We start from the raw sequence: 16,797 nt of genomic DNA on the forward strand, positions 1-16,797 counted from the left end.
TGGTGCAAAGAACCAATTATCTCCTCCGAAATCCATTACAGAGCAGAATAGTATGGCAAAAAGAGAGTGGGGAACAAACATAAATTATAACTCAGAGGGTCGGACCAAAAGAAACTTTGATCTCATGATTGATATGATGGCATAGTTGCTTCACAAGATGGACAATAATATGAATATGCCTAGACAGCTGACAGGTGAAGCAAGTGCTTCAAAGGGTAATAATCGAGATGCCACCCAAAAACACATGTAAAGGACCGTTCTTGTTTCAGCTGCAAGAACAACCCTACCTACCTTTCTGAATATGGAGATGGAGGCTCCAGAGCCTGAAGCCCATAACTCATTGTTTAACGATATTAGGGCTTGTCATACAAAATATAGGACTCTTCCTAGGGAGATCCAAAGCAAATGTCACTCACCAAATATATGAACGTAAGGAAGTCTCAGAATGGTTACAGACCTAAGCCTAGACCACAAGTCTTTCAAAGAGATGTGCAGGAATCTTTGGGGAAGTTGACACTCTCTCCATATAATGGATCTAACATATGCTCAGCTCACGTATGGGTACAAAATCTAGACCACATTCTTGTCCCCTAACTTGACAACCAAAGATGAAGCAATCAAGTTTGTCAGCTTGAATTTGGATGCTACTGCACGAGTGATGATACCACAGTAATCCCTCAAGGTCACAAATCCATCACCTCATGAATCCTGCAAACTTTTTAATCTGCCTGTGTAATTATGCTAGAGATAGTTTCAGTGAATTCTGATCTGAAAATGTATAGTTGAGAGTTATTGGTCAACATTTTCTGATTCTACTGTGTGTGCATGGTAAAGAAGAAAACCTAAGGGATATTTCCATGGACATTAGTTACCATAAAAATCAACAACAGGCCAACAGCTGTGATGCAGTCAAGAATTGGGGACCCAATGAAGGGTAGCTGCCTCCTTTTTTAAGAAAGACCACAAAAGACCACTTATAACAGTTCAAAAAGGTCTCTAAGACATCAGAGAACAATAGATTTTAAAGCTCTCTAAAGAGATCCAACTCTAAAGAGGAACTGCACTCACCTAGTGATTGAACAAGACCGCATGAACCCTGTTTTCACTGACTTTCGAAATTAATTTAAATTGTATTGTTTGCTGATTGTTAACAGACTATGGACACTCTTATTACACTCCAATTGACTGATTTAAAAAAGAAAAAAATCAGAACCATTTACAAAACAAATGTGAACCAAACATGCTGATTTTATTATCATGAAAAAACAATATTACATAATAGTAACTTAGAGACAACATTAGCCCTTACAAAGTGATTTTTTTCTATCTGAAACTCCATAAATCCACCCAAGGCCCAATCCGAAACATGAACCCTGTTTTCCCTGATTTTCGAAATTAATTTAGATGTTATTGTTTGCTAACTTTTAGCAGACTATGAACACTCTTATTACACTATAATTGACAGATTAAAATCAGAAAAAATCTGCAACCATTTACTCTTAAGCTTGGCGATTTTATGAGCAAAATATGAAAACCAAGCAAGCCGATTTTACAGGCAAATTGTGAACACCAAACATGCGGTGCTGATTTTATTATCATGAAAGAACAATATTACACAATAGTAACTTGGCAAAATTGAACTACATAACCCTTTATAAAATTGAGTTCTCTTATCCAAAACCCCATAAATCCACCCAAAGCCAATCTGAAACATATAATAACAATAACATAGAAACTAGGTAGCCCTCTGCTAACACTAGTTCCAACGAATGGCTTTGAACTTCTCCCATAGGATCCAATTTTGAATAATACATCTCCAATACCTTCTTCCCTCTTCACTTGCAACAAAATAATTGAGATGCCAACTTTCATAAGCTCCCTTCATCCCTTTTAAAAAAAATCTTTAATAGGGCACCTGAAAGAGAAAATATTCAAGGTATTTTGAAGAAACATTTATAGAGAAAAATAGGAGATCCTCCCTCAACGATGCATTCAATCTCTAATGCCATGAGTTAATTTCGGAGTTGAACTCAAACAAGTCATGAGTGGACTATGGCGCCATCCTCCAAGATGAGTCAAGTTTGTCATGCAAAACTAAAACAAGGCTCATACAATCTAGCAACTCATCATTCATGACTCAACCATATTTGACATGCGAAATTCTCCTTAGTTGCCACTCCTTCACATGGGTACACCAATTGGAAATCCAAGCATTCGAAAAGAGTGGCAAATGCACTTTTAAACTCCCAAAACTAACTAAAGCAAACTCCTCTTTACACACTCTTGAATTGCAAGTCAACAACTTGTGTGGCAAGTAAAGACCTCCACATGTCTACAGTACCATTTTGAAAGGGAATGATTTGAATTTGAATTTGAATTTGTTTGTGCCCCTCCACACGTACAAAGCCAACAGTTAGAGCCAACAAACAACATGAAAACAAAAAAAAATTTGGTTGATGTCGATTGCTCAATTCTCCAAGATGCCCCCGCATCAGCATGTAGCAATCAATGTGTCACAGTCATTTGATGATCTACATTCCATTAATTATTTAAAGAGTAAATGTTTACCTCTATGATATTATATACATAACAGCTTAGCTAACAAATATACCTTTTAGTTTTATATCTTTTCTTGTCCTGTGATAATGGCTATATTCATACCCTTAACATCAACTGTCCAATCAACTGTGATACGCCATAAAAGGATGATCAAATGAAATTCCAGATACAAAAAACTGTAAAATGTTAACTCAATAAACCTCCCTTGTCAACAATCAATACAGGAATTTCTAGGACTACTACCCACTGGCTAAAATTAGTGTATGGATTCAATTCAATTATGTGTTGTAGGTAATGTTACCTTTGGAAAGCATTGGTAGCAAGAAGCAATGATCTTACCTTGGCATATAAAAGCAACCTCACTGTATGACTGATATTTATAAGCTTTGACTTTTAGCTAGCAATTTTAATTACTTAAAAACTACCTAGTTACTGAGTCTTATTTGAAGACAAGGCATGTGGTTCTCTATTTGTATGGGACGTTCCTTTAACAAGTCTTTTAAATATTGCATGAATCTGTATTGTTGATTTGCTGTGGATTTACAAATTTAGGTCTAATCTTCTCTATTACTTGCAAAATGTGTATCTAGACTTAGATTGAGATATTTTATATTTGGTTGTGGAAACATTTTAGCAATCCCGATTGGTTATCGCGTTTTCTTGTACTTTCGAGCCCCATTGACCTTCTTTTGTTATTTGTTATTTGTTATTTGTTAATTGTTTGTACTGATATAAATTCTAGCCCCATTGACCAGCTTTTGTCATTTGTTTGTATTGATATAAATTCTATCTTTCTTTCTCAAAGTTGTGATATAACATTTAGTCACCATGAGCAGCACCAACTCTTCTAACACACACTCTCCCTCCTTCACATTGAGACATGAATGTTGACAATTCCTGTCAGCTGCTATAAGCAAGTCTCTATATATCACAACATTAATTTCTATTGCTGCCACGGTACTTAAATTGACTTGATTTGCAGGTTTGCGTCCATCCAATACTACCAGACTATATCCTCTCACCTCCTATTACCCTTTACACCAACTTCTAAAACAGAAATGCACATTTTCTCTCTTCGTGTTCTTTTAATTCTATTGTTGCCATGATACTTAAATTGACTTGATTTGCAGGTTTGAGTCCTTCCAATGCTACCGGACTATATCTTCTCACCTCCTGTTGCCCTTTAAATCCACCTCTAAGACAGATATGCACATTTCCTCTCTTCTTGGCTTTGAACTTTTAGATGTATATTCTTAATGAACTTCCTTGACTGATATAGTTGATAAAAAAGTTGTAACTCATTCCATCATATCGGTACATCTTGATCCATTGTGTACACTAATATGAATAAACTCCTCCCTTCATTCAGTAAGCCAAACATTATAATGTGCCTGCTAATGAGAAACTAAGGTCTCAAATCTGCTTCAGACCTGGTTTGCCATGCAGATTACATAAACAATTTATAACATTGAATTCAGTAATCAATGTTGCTACATGCCAATAAAAAACACTTCAAACTTGTAATAGTACTACTTCTTACCTCATCCATGAAAATCACTGATGGTTGCCTTGCAACTGCAACAGCAAAAAGAGCCCTCATGAGTTTCTCACCCTCTCCAACCTGGGTCACATTAAAATTGGCCTCAATCAAAAAAAGTAGTTACTGCCACATGAAAATCAAGAGATCGAAGCAAGATCACGTACCCATTTTGATGTTAAAGAGGAGGCTGCTATGCTAAAGAATGTGGCTGATGCTTCTGATGCCACAGCTTTAGCCAGCAATGTTTTACCATTCCCAGGTGGTCCAAAAAGAAGTAATCCTGAAAAGAATACCAAAGATTCAAAAAGTGTTTATTGGCCACAAGATATGCAAATCGTTTTGATAGAAACGCACCTCGAGCTGGTTTTCTAAGACCAGTGAAAAGATCACTTCTTTTGGTAGGTAATATAACCATTTCCATCAAAGCTTGTTTTGCTTTTGCAAGTCCGGCTGGACAAGAAAGATGATAAAATATCAGAACTGGCCTCAAAAAAAGTAGTATAAAAGTAGCACCAGAACTACAAATATTAAATAGTTATATTGTTACTCTCTTACCAACATCATCCCATTTAACTGCTGGACTTTTATCAACAATCACACTTTCTATTATTTCTGAAAATTTTGGATCTACCCCTTTAACATTGGTTCCATGGGATTGAGAACTGCTGGAGATATTTGTCGGGGCACTTGTTTGAGAAATATTTTGCTTGGCACCAGACGACTTCTGGGAAAATGATTTTGATCTAGCTGGTATCTGAGATTTAACAGGACTTGAAATATTCTACAAAATGAAATGAATCTTTTTTCAAATTCATTAAACGACTAAAGTAAATTAACAGATCTAAGCAGTACAAGGATAGCGAAGGTCAATGGGGTATAATTCTAGCTAGTGTTTGAGATTACTAAGACTTTGAAACATTCTATAAAATAAAACGAATTCTAGTTCAGATTCATAAAATGATTCCAAGTAGACTAAAAGGTACAATACAGAACTCAATGTGTTACCATTCTAGCTGGTTTTTGAGATTGCTGAGGCCTTGAAACATTCTGCAAAATAAAATGAATTCCCGTTCAGATTCATAAAGTGTTCCAAGTAAATTGACAGATCCCACCAGTACAATTATAACAAAACAGAATGTGTTACCATTTTAGCTGGAATTTGAGATTGCTGGGGCCTTGAAACTTTCTGCAAAAGAAAATAAAATTCTGATTCAGATGCATAGAATCATTTTCAACCAAATTGAAAGATTGTTGTTAATCCCCATTCACAAGAATCCAGTACCTGTTTTGATGATGTCACTTCTGAAATAGCAGTCGGATTATAGCACAACAAACATAACACATGTCAAATTTGAGCAAAAGAAATCTGTGACTTACAATTAATGTATACACAAAAAAGCAAATTTCTAAAAGTAGAGGCTAATTGTCACATACACAGCATGAAAATTATAAGCTACAAATTAAACAAGAATAAATTAAGGACAATGTTAAAAGGCTTCTAAAGGCAAATTGCCAATTGGAATTTCAAAGAGTGAATTTGGTTCACCAATAAGATTGATAATTTTTATAGAACAGAAGATAGAGGTAATTGCATTTGCGATGGTTCCTTTTCTTGAAATGGCACCTCATCTGCATCTGACAAATAATGATACAAATACTATCATCCTTTTAGTTACCATTGTCTCATGATCATTTAGCAGAGCTAGAAATTCGCCCATGCAATTTGCTAGAAGCAGAACAGCAGATACACATGTTGTTCAGTTCAAACTTCTAAGAACATAGGATATGGAGATACGGTTACATGTTTTGGATGTGTGTGTGGATAAATCTGTGTTACTACATAAAGGTTAATGTATTGTGAACCTGCATTGATATTTGTGTGTGTGCATGCGTTAGGGTGAGTCAGTGTGTGTGTGTGGTGGGGGGGGTGTGGTGTGTCATTTGTGGGTGTGTGTGCATGCGTGTGCGTGTGCGTGTGTGGTCTCTAATATTTTCATTTAAGTATCATGTGTTTTTGTTTATCCTTCTGTTGTCATCCTTGTGTTGTATTGGAAATTGATTGTCCCCAAGCACTTTGGACTAGACTTTGGAAGATCCACAAAGACCCTCATATCTCTCCATTCCCAAAGAAACCTACTCCAGATTGTCTCCTTTCCTTGGCAAATGCAAATTGTATACCTGTCGATGGTGATACTTTAGGGGAGCTTGAGTATATCACAAATCTTGCATGTTTTGATAGATCATAGGCTTGTCTTCTACTTCCTACTCCTCACATTGAGACCCAATATTCATGTTCCATTGTTTTTAATCAGCTTTGTATCACCACATCTTCAACCCCCATTAATTCAATGCAGCAAAACATTCCATCATCTTCTAGACATAGCTGCTTGGTATTCATATCTTGCAACATATCATCCTTATTTGTGGAATCTCAGATTGCAAATTTTGAAGATTATCTTGAGGACATTCATCACCTCTTTGTTGATTGCCACATCATAGTTGTCAGCCCACCATCTTGATCATCTTTGGATCTCATTCTGACATGAGGACATCATTTTCAAAGGCACACATTTGGATTTGGATTCCTAATTCATCCAGTTTATGGGAATGGCTTCTCCAATCACCAATAGATCTATTTCTTCCTAAGGGGAGAAATGTTGTTTGCAGGCAATGGACCTTGTTTTGTCTTCAAGCATTCATTCATACATATATATTTTGTTTTGTGAGTCTATTATTATTATATAGTTTATTGTGTGAGACTATATATGCATAATATATCATACATACAACGGGGCATGGAGGGGGGATGTCTACAAGGCATCCCCAGGACATCTCCAATACAGATTCGCATCCAAAAAGGTAGGGAACATGTTCCTAAGGAACGTAGCTAATAATATAATATTATTATATGGGTTGGGCATATATTATACAAAAGATGTCTAATATTATTATATAATTTGGTGTGTGAGACTATATATGTAAAGTATATCATACATACATAGGCACACATACATTATGTCAAATTATTGTGTCTGGTATATGTCTATGACGTCTTACCAAAGAAAATTTCATTGCTTTTCCTTTGTCAGTGGTTAAATATAAACAACATTAATGTCAACTGTATTATATAGCTCACACACACCATAAGAGAGCTATGAGATGAATTCCAGATAGGATACAACTGTAAAATGTGAACAAACCAAACTCCCTTGCTAGCACATAACACATGAATTCATCTCAGAAATGTCAAGAATGTAAACTGGTAGGTACAATTAATGTTCAAAGTCAAACTATGCCATGCGTGATGCAACATTTAGCAATATCTGTTGTAGGAAAAGTATTGAGAATCTGTGAGTCTCTGCATGACTTGCGGAGTCCAGAGCCCAGTAGGTTGCCACAATTCTTTTGGCCTTGACTCGGCCAACTTGCAAGTTTTGCAGATTCTTGCAAAGTTTTTTCAAAAAAAAAAATTAATATCAGCTGACTCATCAGAGACTGAGACCAAGAAAACACTATTTAAAAACTGAAAAAATAAAAGTCATGATCATGATCCAACTCCCTAAGTTTTATGTTCTTTTTTCTGTCCATCTGGTTTTCACTTCCTGTTGTTCCTTGGGTTATCTTGCATGGGCCTATAAATTGATGGTTCATATTTTGGTGGGTGTCCTTATGGGCCTATGAACTTTTTTATCTAGTCTGTTTTTTCAATTCTACAATTTTGATACCACCATTTCAGTGGTTCTTCATGTGATGGTTTTATATGTGGTCCCCAATCCGGACTTTATTTGTAGATTTTTTATCTCAATTTTAAAAGAATTCCCCTAATTAAACAAAGCTTTATGGCCCAAACACAATGACAACTAGGATTTGACCTTAATCTTTCTCACCAAGTAAAGTGTCACAAATGATAACGGATAGCTCAATAAAACCTACAACTTTGTGCATGTAAGAGTTGAACTCTAAAATTTATGGTCTGAAGGCCTGCAGCTTTCAGCTAAGAAAAATGATAATGAATAATTACGACTTATTTTTATAATTCAGAAAACTTAATAATTTCTGTAGAGCTTTAAAAAAAAGTATACCTGATCGACGACTCAATATTTGTAACCTCTCAGAAACTTTCCCTTGCCATTTCAATATCTTTCCTCGATAATTCTTGATCTCCTCAGAACCACTAGAAACATAACAATGACAACAGAACTTGCTACTTTAGAAAATTGCATCAATAAATTAATGGTCTAAAGGTATCAATAAATCTTGATGGCCTCGAAAGTGCTAATAAATCATCATTAGAACATTTCATTGTTAACAACATTATGCTAAGGCTCCAAATTTGGATGAGGCCAGGGTACCAATGAAGTAGAGTCTCAAAAAAACCTATATTAAATAAAAGATCATCGGTACTCAGCTTATAAATAGTAGTAGAAATTGAATATTATGGTCATGAAGGGTGTAACAAAATAAACAGAATGAAATTATATGGATTTGAACAAGTGTGCACAAAATAGTTGTGTATCTAGAAAGTACAACCAGTAAAATTTAGCAATATAAGGAGATGCCAAAAGCACTGCCCACAACAAAAATAAATAAATAAAAATATCGCAGGCTATCAACAAAAATGTAAGCCCAATCCTAAGATATTGCATGAAGAATACATCCCTCACAACATCTAACAAGTAAACCACGAACTTCATCAGACATTGAAAGAGCACCTGTGGAGTCACCAACCACTGTATGTGACCGGTATAGATAATATTGTCAACGGATTTTTTTCCTTCTTATTTTTAAAATGAACATTTGCTAGTAACCACTAAATTACAGATATTGGCATTCCATTGTACACGCAATTACTATTGACTATTGAATACCTGTCATTCAAGGCATCCATCCTCATGACTTTATGTCAACATAGAATTTTAACCAAGCACGTCTATGACATTACGCTTTGCTACTATTGTATATGGGGCATTCATAAAGCTTGACTCACTGCTCTAAGCTTGCCCAATAGGAACCCATTTAAACCTTGACTTGAAGCAAGACTGAAGGATTTGGTCCTCATCCTATCTCCAAAATTACAACCACTATGGTTAAGCTAATTAGAGAATTTTTCTGTAGGAAACTCATCTTCATTTCTATAAGACCTCTCACATTCCATGAAACAATTTTTAATACATAATATCATCCAAAAGGCCATCCAAAGAATTTTAAGTTTCTCTAAACAAAATACTTCTAGTTTTTATTCAATAAATCACCCAACTGAAGGTGGGTAAAAACATAATTTTATGGCTCATATTTTACAAAGTTAATTTAATTCAACAAACTAGAAAAATTTGATTTTTAAAAACATTACAAACATTCATGCAACCTGGCATGATCTTCTTTACAATATTATGTGGAGAAAAAAATGATTTTCATAAATCTACACTTGAATATTTCTATTACATTTCTACTTGTCGGCCTAGAGTGTGCCACAGTTCCATGTAAATCTTCTGTGACTTTAGATCCAATTATCAGGTTGTCTTTAAATGCAACTTTAGGATTATCTTCAAACCTGACTTTCAGGTCATCTTTAAACCCGGCATTAATTAATGAAATAGTAATAACATTATTATGAAAAACGTTTAAGGTTTTTGCAGGTTTTTCATTTTTTGTCAGTTCTTAGAAAAGTGTCAAACAACACTTGTAAAGTAAATTTTTGTCAGGTGTTGTAGAAATTTCAATGAGAATGGAAAGCATCCTTTTATCATTTTAAAAAATTAAATACATATACAATATTGGTCCCACAGTTATACTGAGAGGGGGGGTGAATCAGTCTAACTGTCTAACACACCTTTTGATAATTTCAACTTTTATCAACAATGCAATTGAAAATAACACAATTACAAAAGACTCTAGATATATTATTATTATTATATATATATATATATATAAATATGATTTTACAATTGATAGAGGCACCAACCCCTCATTTACTATGTGAGCACCAACTCACTAGAGGCACCAACCCCTCATTCACTATGTGAGCACCAACTCACTAGAAGCACCAACCCTTCATTCTACAGTTCATTTCTTCAAAAACAATGGGATAACTCCAACCTTCACTAATCTGCTTATTACACCTAACCTCTTATTGTCAACTTCTGATTGCAGAATGATTATAAAATCTTCTTTTGTGAACTGCACATTATATTCTTCTCACTCAGCAACAAGATCTTCTGTATAACTCATATACTCTGGTTCTTCCTTATGTTTTTCTCAGAGGTCTGACATCTATATCAGATTTGTATCCTTATCGTGGCATACTCAACCCATCTTTTTACACATCCAAATAAAAACACAAAAATTGTAACCATATATATAAGCTTTCTTTATGAAGCAACATGTCTTTATACGTAAGAAGTCACTTTCTTTTGTTAACCTTGTATTAGTAATAAACTAATATTCAGCCGATCTGTTTAAGTCATGACTTTTCTCAACGATTTATCGTTATTAAATCGTGGTTTTGATAAATAATGATTAGCACTGAATCTTGTACGATTCTTAAAAATAATATAATTTTGTTCTGGAACTTGTTTGATTTGTTAATCACCAAATCGTGGTACTAATGATCAATGTTCTTATTTTATTCATTCTGCAATCAATCGACTTCACCCAGTCGATCTGCTACACAGTAAATCTTTAGTTTCTTCTGCAATTGATCTTCTTCACACAGTTGATCTGCTTTACTAACTTTATTCGATCTGCTCTAGTATGTCTGCACACAATATTTGCACAGGAGTCATGATGAGATCTGCTCCAGTATGTCTTGATCACAATGTTTGCATAGAGATCATTTTGACATCAATGACAATAATTCAACATCCAATAGGTTTATAGTTAGGTTTGTAACAATTTGTAGTCAGAAACTTCCTCTTTCAAAGTGCTAAAAAAGCAAAAACCTAGATATAATGTTGGTAAAAAATCAAGTCCGTTGAGCTTTTGTTGAGTACTATAGTTAAGTTCATAACAATTTGAAATTTGAAATTGGTTCTTTTAAAGTGCTAACAGAGCAAAAACCTACATATATTGTTGATAAAACTTATTGCCCTTCAAGCTTTAGTAGAGTGGTCAGTTTGGGCCTAGTGACAAAAATAAACAAATTAAGCCCAAGGGAATTAGATGGGAAAGCATGATAGGGCAGCAGGAGACTTTCCTCCTCAATTAAGCCCAAGGCTGCGGAATGAGCCTCCAAGTCATTCAGCCCCTTGGCCCACAAGCAAACCAACTTGGGGTGATCTACTTAATGAGGGAACCAGTACTACTGCATCTCCCTATTGCATATTTCACACTGATCCCAGATATAATTGCTTGTTGGAAATCAAATAAATATTTACTAATATTTCTTAATGAATTTGCTATTTAATGCGACAAATGAATTAAGCTTCTTAACAGAATTATAAACAAACAAATAAATAATACATTCACCCATATGGCATACCAATTGCTTTCCACATATTACAGATGGCAGCACTTTTCTGAGTTAATCTCTAAAATCAGAAATCCCATTCAATTGTTGTTGAATAATTGATATTTGTATGAACGATTAATTGAATGAATGAATTCCTTTAAGTGTATGATTTGAGGTATTGGTAAGTGATGATTAAGTGATTGTTGATTAAATGATTGATGACTGATATTGTAATCAATGCTGGTTTGATACATTGGTGAATGACAATTGAATGAATGCTGATTTGATAGAGTGGTTTACTGACTGATTGTTTACTTGATTTGGTAAGTGATGATTACTTTTGTGGATTCATGAGTGATGATTGATAAGTGATCCTTGAATGATTGGAATGATCTCTTTTATACTTCATTGTTGAAAAGGTTACCTCCTTTCATAAGACTTGAGTCACCACCCTCTGTTGATGCCTTTGAGAGTAATAAATTATTTTCCAAATTGATCTTTCTTTCATCTCCTCCTCAAATGAAATCTGAGAAACACACAGCAAATACTAAGAGGGGGGGTGGGGGTGTGAATCAGTATTTGAAGAAATTAAAACTTGAAACCACAAAGAAAAAAACAAAACATGAGAAAAAAATCAGTGAGAGCCAGACACCAGAATTTCTCGTGGAAAAACCTTTCGAGTAAAAAACCACGGCATGCAATAACTTTCTTTAACAAAGAAGGGCACCAACCCAGATTACAAATGAGAGCACTGACCCTCTTCGAAGCACCAACTTCAACCAAAAAAGCACCAACTCCAGTTAGAGCACCAACTCAAAATGGAACTCAGAAATTAATGAAATAGAACTTAACACAACTCTTCAGAATACACAGCAAAATATATCAGTGACGTACTGCTCTAACAATCTCATTTCCCCCTTTTTAAATCACACGCCCAATAGTCACTTTTTCTCAATAAATCCCCTTAACTTAGAATTTCATTCTTCATCCTAACAATACTGTCTCTTAAAAAAATTCTGCTCAAGATGAACAAATCACCACTCTGAAAATGAACACTCAGCACTCTACAGAGAACCTGCTCACTATTGAGGTAAAGAATAAATTCTCATAAAACAACGAGTCCCTCCAGCACCCCTTTTCATGCATTAAATATTTTCACAGTCCATCCAGTTTCAAACAGGCTGCATACCCATATAAATCTGTAAAAGCTGCACCTCCAGTCAACACACGAAATTGTCAAGAATGGCACCTCAATAATGAACCAAAACTTACGCAAGAACTGGCTTCTAAAAAAATTCTGCATACACGACATCAAGAAAGGTCACCCCCTACTCATCAAAAATGCTTTTGATACCTTTCAGAAAACTTTCGCATAACCCAAAATAAAACACACTTATTATTACGTGGTGTGCCCAGACTTCCAAAGAAAATCTTATCTATGTCGCATATCAATCATTTCCGAAAGGCTCGACCATTTTTTAAGAAATAATACTCCAATAAATTCCATAATGACCGCTGAGTAGACTTCACAGGCTACACGATATGTCTTATGCACTGCAAGTCTGCACCTCACAACTCAGTAAATGACCTCCGCAAAAAGAAGAATCGAACCTGCTGAAAAACTCTTTAGCAACATAAAGATTCTATATCTTTAAAAACGTATTTTTATCCAGCAAAACTATCATGTTCACTCATTTAAAAAAAAAAACAGATGCGATTTTGGGTAGCATTTCTGCCATGTCAGAGCCATGATTTTCTTTCATCATAAATTTATGCCACCACTCTAAGAGTCACCATACAATCATGAGGCAATACGGTGCGTATAGTCACCACAACTTTTCACCTGTTAATAAAAGCATACCACATCACTGTAAAATAATGATTGCTCGCGATTTTAAAAGAAAATGCAGCCAAGAAGGATCTCCACTATGTCTGCAATACCATATGTGGAACTGACAATCTGAACACAATTCATTGAACCGTTACACAGCAGAAACCACTGCAATTTTCTATTTAAAATAATCTTTGAAAAGAAACGTGGAGCCTCAAATACATGGGGTCATGTAATAAGTAAATAACCCGATTGATTTAAATTTGATAGAAGTTGACCCCCTCTAAATCTTCCAATGATGACATGGCACATGATCTGATGTAGCAGCTGACAAAATGACAAGTAAGCACTCACACTGCTAATGCAGACACACACCTGCTCAACTAGACACCCAGGCATCTCCAGCAAGCATACAAGCACCTCAAGTAGGTAACCAAGCAGCTCAAGCTGCTCAACCAGGCAGACAAGTAGCATAACCAATCAAACAAGAAGCTCAAGCAGGCAAGTAAAGAGCTCAAGCAGCTCAACCAAGCAAGTAGACAGCTCAACCAAGATGGCAAACAACTCAATTTGACCATAATGTATAATCAGCAACTTGACAAGCTCAAACAAACCTTTGACATCAATGACAAAAATTCTAACAATCTTCTCCTGTTTATATCTTCCAATGTAAGGGAGAAGTCACACCTCTTTATCATGTCTACCTTTTGCAATAGTCACAACCTTTCACAATTACCACTATTTGAAAGAGGACAACCTTTCATAACTTCTGCCCTTCAAAATAGTCACTTCCTTATCTTCTTCCCAATTCTTTCTCCTTTCATTATCCTTTCTTGATTCATACACTCCATTCTCTCCTCTTCATACCGTATCTTCAAGAAATGATTTCCCTTTTGTATCTTTATCCTTCAATAGTCATAACTCTTTATTTCATGCTTTTTGACCATTCATTAAACTTAATTAAATTTTCATTTTGATTTTATAATTATATTTATTTTGTTTCATTTGTCCTTATTATATATATTTTACTTTATTATCAATTATTATTAAATCTCATTTCAGAAGGGGGCATTACAGTCCACCCTACTGTCATGCCCCACCTGAAACTAGGGCAAAATATATATAAATCGCAGCCTTCTCAAAACTAAATTACAGCCTCATATAGCAATTGAAGCTTGGGCGATAGAAAAATAAATGAAGAGGGCCAACCTAGGGTTATGACAAAACAAATGCAAGAGTGATCACCATACAAATAAGGCCAACCTCGCCCAGGAAGATAAAAACTATGGGCAGATTATCCTAAAGGGACAACCTGGCCAGAAAGAAAGAAATTAATAATCTTTATTCTTGGCCAACTTGAACTTGAAACAAGGCGACCATTAGATGAAAGGGCACTTGAAGGGTATAAAGGAGAGGTTTTGAGGATCACCAAGGACATCAGAAAATTGGAAAAGAAAATAAAAGGGAGGGCAGGTCTGAGGTAGGATTTATGATCAGAATTTAAGGCGAATTATTGCAGATCTGTTAGCAGACTTATAAGCAGATCAGAAATTATTGAATCGCCAAATAGATCACAGGCAAATTGCTTTATGAATCAACCCTCTCTCCTTGCTCTAGCAGTGATTTCCCCCCAACATCAAACAGGAAGAGGAGAATCATTAAACATCAAATCAGTTTAACACTCCGGTTGGGTTTCAGTCAAGGCAACAGGTATCTCTAATCCTTATTCCCCTTCAATTAGGGCAGAAATTGGGCATCTCTAATTTGGGGACATTACATCTGCCCAAGGTTACTTGTCCTCAAACAATCACAAACTAGGATGCTTTAGAGATGCTACAATCCCAAATCAATCTTGGAAATGTTATGTATCTATCTAATGATGTAATGTAATTGATTAACTACCTATTTGTTGAAAAACTTTGTCTTTCATGTCTATGATTAATTTTCCCTCATCATCAAGTGGGGTAACTATGATTTTACCATAACTTGGGTAAGTTGTGTGTACACATTGAAACATAACAGAAAAATATTGTCACGTTCTTTCTAAGATAATACTGTAAATCTAGTGTTTAAGATGGAAATCGCAAAAAGGTTGATAATCATTTTGAAAATGGTGTTTTACTTGGCCATCTTAGTTCTAGCTATGCAGTGCAAATGGAAAGTCTACAGAAATGACTGATGTATTTTTATTTTATTTTTTGCAACAAGAATATGTTAATTTGAGTTCTAAAGAGTGTCCCTTGATTTAGTGTGTTTGGTTGATAGAAGTGCATCATCATGCAGTTTCAGATAAACCATCACGGAAAAAAAAATGGTCATAGGGTTCCATTGAACATCTAAAGCTGAGGGAGCCCCTTAGAATAATGTCAGCAAGGGTTGTGATAGGCATTTCGATATACAATATTCCAACTATTAGTACACAGAAAACATATTATGCCACAGTTCTGTGGGCATTGAAGGGAAAATCCACAAGCTTTTTGACAGGGAGAGTTACCTTAAACACTAGCCGGCAGAAAACCTTTTTCAACATTTTTGAAGAAGTTTATATAGATATTTAAATGCAAATTCAATCAGATTGTTGATTTCTTGTGATTGAAATCTATTCTATAAACTTTCATTCAGTGTACAATTAAATAGACACATTTGCCATACACTACTAACATATTGACACTCATGCCCTCAATTTCCAAATTGTTCTACTCTTATTTGTGCACGCAAAGACAATAAAAGAATGTGAACATGATAACTGGCACCATGTTATAACAGATCATAGAAATAAGATATCTAAACCATATAATGACCTTACCATGATCTGAGATTCTGTTGAAGAAATGGAGTACATGATGAATAGACAATTATTATAGCAGGTCATAAACATAAGGCACAGGTCTGTCAATATGGTGGCTGGAACATACTAGACTCTTAAGTCAACTGACACGTTGCTATGCAATTACATGTCCCTTTGGGTTACAAGACTTCTTTACTGTGCAAACTGTGGTGTGCTATTATGTATCTCTTAGTGGGATAAGAATTTTTGCTCTTGTGAACCACAATTATTTTTTTAATTTGTCTATAAGTCATTTTCTGCATAGCTTTTGCACTATTTTTGCATTTATTGCTTTGTATGACCTTTGAAGAATTGAAGACATTTTACATGCGCTGTCTATCAATTTCTAATTTTGGACTAGCCAGGTAAAATTTCTTTGGCCATGTATTTTGACATGCAGTATATCATATTAGAAGTGAATTTATGAGTCTGCGTATTTTGTGATTGTGAGAAGAGACCTCAGTTATATCATTTTGACAGATGGTGGAAGTCATGTATTGATGATTATTTCACTTTGGTTAAAGAAAATGAATTTCTTTTCTTCTACCCTTGACATATATGGTATAAGTTGATAGAATTGTGACTTCTACAAA

The 16,797-nt window shown here is 35.0% G+C and overlaps 1 protein-coding gene across 2 annotated transcripts in view; it reads right to left on the minus strand.

Moving 5' to 3' along the window:
- Positions 1-16,797, minus strand: part of LOC131045730 (uncharacterized) — a 110,527-nt gene that overhangs the window by 57,150 nt on the left and 36,580 nt on the right. For both annotated transcript variants that reach the window (XM_057979321.2, XM_059211027.1), the window contains exons 2-9: positions 8,182-8,273; positions 5,382-5,401; positions 5,244-5,285; positions 5,105-5,146; positions 4,655-4,880; positions 4,454-4,549; positions 4,264-4,379; positions 4,100-4,180 (exon numbers count right to left, since the gene is read on the minus strand). In XM_057979321.2, the coding sequence (XP_057835304.2) occupies positions 4,100-4,180; positions 4,264-4,379; positions 4,454-4,549; positions 4,655-4,880; positions 5,105-5,146; positions 5,244-5,285; positions 5,382-5,401; positions 8,182-8,273 (715 nt within the window). The remainder of the gene's footprint in view (positions 1-4,099; positions 4,181-4,263; positions 4,380-4,453; positions 4,550-4,654; positions 4,881-5,104; positions 5,147-5,243; positions 5,286-5,381; positions 5,402-8,181; positions 8,274-16,797) is intronic.

The sequence above is a fragment of the Cryptomeria japonica genome, chromosome 9 (genome assembly GCF_030272615.1).
Source record: "Cryptomeria japonica chromosome 9, Sugi_1.0, whole genome shotgun sequence".
NCBI lineage: Eukaryota > Viridiplantae > Streptophyta > Pinopsida > Cupressales > Cupressaceae > Cryptomeria > Cryptomeria japonica.